The 5,173-nt window shown below is 34.3% G+C and overlaps 1 protein-coding gene across 1 annotated transcript in view; it reads right to left on the bottom strand.

Moving 5' to 3' along the window:
• LOC109344415 overlaps positions 1,930-5,173 on the bottom strand; it is a 23,875-nt gene continuing 20,631 nt past the window's right edge. The window contains exons 22-25 of the mRNA XM_019583213.1: positions 4,080-4,248; positions 3,645-3,727; positions 3,487-3,563; positions 1,930-2,239 (exon numbers count right to left, since the gene is read on the bottom strand). Coding sequence (XP_019438758.1) covers positions 2,068-2,239; positions 3,487-3,563; positions 3,645-3,727; positions 4,080-4,248 — 501 coding nt within the window. The 3' untranslated portion in view covers positions 1,930-2,067. The remainder of the gene's footprint in view (positions 2,240-3,486; positions 3,564-3,644; positions 3,728-4,079; positions 4,249-5,173) is intronic.

Here is a 5,173-nt window from a genome sequence, read left to right on the forward strand (position 1 = left end):
CCCTGAACCCTAAACATCCCTAAATCCGCGACGAAAAATGGAGAACAACGCAAAAAGAATCACTGCAATCGGAGGTACGGATCATCCACAATCATCAAAACACTTTAACCACAAAACACTAAAACTCCTACAACACTACAACCATAAACACTTAACACCTAAACCACTAAAACCAACTAAACCCTGGACCGTGGACCGTGGACCGTGGACCGTGGACCCTGGACCCTGGACCCTGGACCCTGGACCCTGGACCCTGGACCCTGGACCCTGGACCCTGGACCCTGACCCTTGATCCCTGAACCCTGAACAGTGAACCCTAAACCTGAAACCCGAAACCTAAAACCCTAAACTTGGAGCCCCAGGCCCTAACCCTAAACCCTAAATCCTAAACCCGAAATGGAAACCTGAAACCCCTAACCTTGAACCTTGAATCCTGATTAAAGTTTATTTTCATCACTTTATTTTGAATCATAACAATTCAGTCTATAAACAAGATATTGATCCAGTAGTGTGAAGTCACGCTCGAATTTTTGAGATACTTGTTGGAAAGAGAAATCATGCACCGAAAAGAAATTAGTTCATTACCTATAAAATAAAGACACTATTAATAGTTCCTACAAAAAAATAACAATCCATTTTGAGTTGTATTGGGTTGGATTACTACACCATTTTCATTCTTAAATGCATATCAAAGTTTATTTTATATTTCCTTATATATTCCAACAATTTAAAGAACTTAAATCACAATTCACCCTCAATGATACAACTTTACTAAATTGACTATATCCATACATCTATATTATCAATAACTTTTTTAATTTTGACTAATTTCCTTCCATTTCTAGATACATTTTTTTATTAATTTGGGATCACTTTTTCTATAATTAATTTAGGATTTCTTGAATCAATTTATGTTTGGTTCTCTCTCCTTTTCCAATCCTGTAATATTTTATTTTTTGTTTCTCTACCAGACTAAGGGATGGATAATTCCTATTTGGTGACATGCCCCCAAATAAGAACGTTCATCAACCTTGGCCAGCAGTTTTAGATGGATGATAAGTCATTTACCAATTCATATAAATCCATTTAAACCATATTTTAAATTATCCATATCCAAATTTTGGTGGATGAATTACAATTCATCCAATCAATTCATGACTCCATTTTCATGAATTTGACTCAATAAATATTCAATCTATTTGATTTTTTAATTGTAACTAACAACACTTTTGAAGAAAATAATTCTTTTAAAAACCACTAATACAATAAAACATTGTCAAAAATCACTTTTTTAAAAAAACTTCTAATAATCATTTTTTTGAACAACTTTTTAATTTTTTTAAGAAACATTTAACTCTACTTTCAAAAAAAAAAAATTTACATTATCCACAAGCATGATACGTTTAAATTTTGTATTAGCAAATGTTTATATATGTTGTGTATTTGAAAACAAAATATAATACTAACCCATCAACATGTCTTGTAATAGATCTTAATTTAATAAAAAAATCAAAGTGAAAATGAGAAGCACATAAGAGTTTAACTAATAAAATTAAAAACCAAAGAATACCATTGTTTCTGAATGTTTTTTGGATGGATTAGATATTCATCGAAATGGATATATCCATAGATATTCATTACATATTATGAATCGATTCAAATACATTCAGTACAAAAATTATTCATTGGATTATATTCATTTAAATCCATCAACTTTAATGGATGAAATTGTATAGATATAATTTTCTTAGATTTGAAAGGATTTTGGATTATAGAAAATTGTCACTACTTGACACAATAGAGATAAGACAATTATTGAAGTCAAACCATGAAGCCAACATTGAAGTTGGTCTCTAATGGATCTTAAATTCTGAAGTCTATAGACTTCACTTGAAAAATATTAATCTAAAAATTTAAGGAGCTTGAAAATTGAAAGTTTTTTACAGATGATAGCATGGACTCCTTAAATCTCTTTTCTTCTACTACAATCCTACTACAATTGTAAATTCTTTCCACAAACCCCACATCCTACTACTTTAATTACATTTCATAATAGCAGCCTAAATCTCAATTAATCTTTGGTTTTGGTCGCCTAGGCCTCAATACCATATAAAGGCACCCTAGAACAATAAAGAAAGCAGGCACTGTTGTCATGTCAAACACCATATGTAATTTTCTCTCTCTTGTACAGTTAATTGGATGAAGAAGGGCAATAGTTGCATTAACTTGATCAAGAAACCTGCAAGAGGGGTTGTGTTAAGGGAAAGGATCATAGTTTTCACCCAAAAAATGAAATTGCTTTGGAACATACAGTTAATAGAAAGTAATCTAGCTTCTAATAATCATTTTAAACATACCTTGGAATTGTAAATCATTTTAATTTAAGGCCTTATATAATCAGTCAAATCTATGATATTTGCACTCACCTTTAACAGACCCTAATGATCAAAGATCCACAACAGTTTTATTCTCATGGATATTAGTAGGTCCTGATTTGATTTCTTGGCACTCTAAAAAGCAGCCTTTGGTGGCTAGACTACAGCAGAACAGATGGCACGGTAGGCTTTTGGGACATGATAAGTCAGGTAAGGTTTCTGGAGGGTGGCTGTGGGTGGTGGCATATTGTTGTGACCAAGAAAAATTAAAGGATGATGGGATGCATCCAGTAATGGTACGGGGGCTGTCCACATGCGCAACAAGGCAGGCCATTGAAGATTATTAAGCAAGCTTTATACGAGAAGGCAGAGGTGAAATCAGTACTTGAGCGGGAACTACATGTCAATAGAGATAGTCTAACCACTAGAGATAGATAGAGATCAAGAAAAACTAATGGGGAAACTATTAAGGATTTGCATTACCATCTTACTTGCTTGGCCACCATTTTATTATCCCTACAGATAAGTCACAAATTTTTACTGGAGAAAAAGGTTCTGGTGGGGAACCACCTGAAATGGGCAAATAAGGTCCTTGCCAACAGGATCCCAAATAAGGACCATCTATGTGTTGCCACAGCATATCCGAGATGTCCGCTATTTAAATCCCTGCTTACAGGTTGCCCCGACAACACAAACTTTTCTATCCTAACATTTAAACTTAGCGTATCTCTAATCGCATGCTTTGTCAGTGAACACGATTTATAATAGAGCATTATGACGTCGTATGATCCATGTAGCTGACCTCATCTAGTGAAATTAATGCTTGATTGTTGTTGTATCTCTAATTCACAGCCTAGCATCCATTTATATATTTAGTGTCCAATTGCTAAACATTTGTGTGGATCTTTTAGAATAATTAGTGTATGCTGAGGTTTTATCAAAGTGATTTCTCTGCTAGTCTAGGAGAAAGATTGGTGAGCATCACAGATAATTTTTTCTTTGTTATGGTTTTACGATATTTTATTTTATCTTCTCTCATATTCTCTCTCTTCATACTTATGTTTCTTGTTCTATAAAAGAGCACATTGCAGAGTAGTTTCCAGTGCCTAACCTTTTGGATGCATCCTCCAAGGTGTTTAATAGCGTCAATGCATCAACATAACGCATTTCTCCTGTAACAGTTGATACCTGAAAATACACCATTCATGACTCGTTAATGCCCTGGACTGTTTACGAATAAAATTGTAAATCAAATAGAAGCTGTCTCACCCTTCTCCAAAGGCTAACAACATAATTGTACTTCTTTACAAGCTCGGGCTCCTGGGACTGGAAAATCTTGAAAGTTTTTCCAGCTTCATATTGTTAAGTAATCAATAACAGACAATTCATATGAGAAATAAAAGAAATGCACTACAATAAAAGGCGGCCCAGTAAACAAGGCTCCCACTAATGAGGTCTGAGAAGGGTATATGTGCAAATTTACCCCAGCAAGCAAAGAGGTTGTTTCCAAGATTTGAACTCATGACCTCTAGATAATAAGGCAAGCAACCTTACCACTGCAACGAGGCTCATCCTCAAACAAAGAATTGCAGCATTATTTAATTAAATAACAACATCCACATTAGTACTATGACCTCAATAATATCTTCAGGACATGGTAATTTCTCTACCACTAATTGGCTGCAAACTAAACAGCAAGGATACTAGTACCCTCCATTAATAGAAGATGAATGGCTGAATTAACAAGTTGTATTGATTCTTCAAGACTTGTGATGACATAACTCCGAGCAATTGAATCAGACTGGAAGCGTGAAATGTGCCAGCCTTGTGATGTAACAGAGAAAGGGTTGCATCCCACTGACCATGTCCAGTCCTGCCATGTTCAGTAATAAATCTTTAGGCACATTGGTTCAATTACATGATAATGAAGTTAAATTCAGAAAAGTGACCATTTTAGGAACCTAGGGTGCACCGTATACAAGCGTGGTAATATTTAAATCTTTGTTTTATTTTTTATTGTTTTTATAGAAACATAATTTCAATAAGACAGACGACAAAAAAGATAGGAGCATAAGATATCATCCACCAGAAAACTACAAATAGAGAAAATTACAAAGAAAGCAGCAGAAGAAAACTCAAGAGTGGAATTGCACAATGGCAGCCCAATTTCCGTAAGTCTGAAACAGCAATCCCCTTTTAAAAAAATGTGCTGAATACCAAAGAGAAGTTAAAACCTTATTCTATCCCACAACAATGAAATTCCTTGAAAAAACAGTATTCCACTCAAACTAGATGAAATGCATGATAGCACAGTTATACAAGATCTTAACCTCTTTTCTTCTAAATCCTTAAAACCGTCCAGGTTTCTAAACAGTTAGGAGACAATATTCCCCAAAGACATCAAACAGACATTTCCACATCCAATTAGCTACCAGACAATGTAGATAGTATATGCTTCCAAATAAATCCAAAAGGTAGCTCAGTTTACTACGGACCCATTTTCTGTGCATGTCACATTTGGAGATGATATTATGCAATTAATGTAAAGTTGAAAATGATGAGTACTAATATAGCATCAGAAATAGCAGGAGTTAATGACTTAATGTAGCAATGGGAACATTAGGGTCTTAGGAAATAGCTTAATTCTTGTATATTATTATTCTAACTAAATACAAGCTGCACTTATCATTTCATGTACGTGAGCATTACCATGCTTATACTGCAAATCAAGCAAGCAATTCGTAAAACACTTCCCTAATCTATACATAAGTCTTAGTTTATTGTCAAGTGTTACATTG

The sequence above is a fragment of the Lupinus angustifolius genome, chromosome LG03 (genome assembly GCF_001865875.1).
Source record: "Lupinus angustifolius cultivar Tanjil chromosome LG03, LupAngTanjil_v1.0, whole genome shotgun sequence".
Taxonomy (NCBI): Eukaryota; Viridiplantae; Streptophyta; class Magnoliopsida; order Fabales; family Fabaceae; genus Lupinus; species Lupinus angustifolius.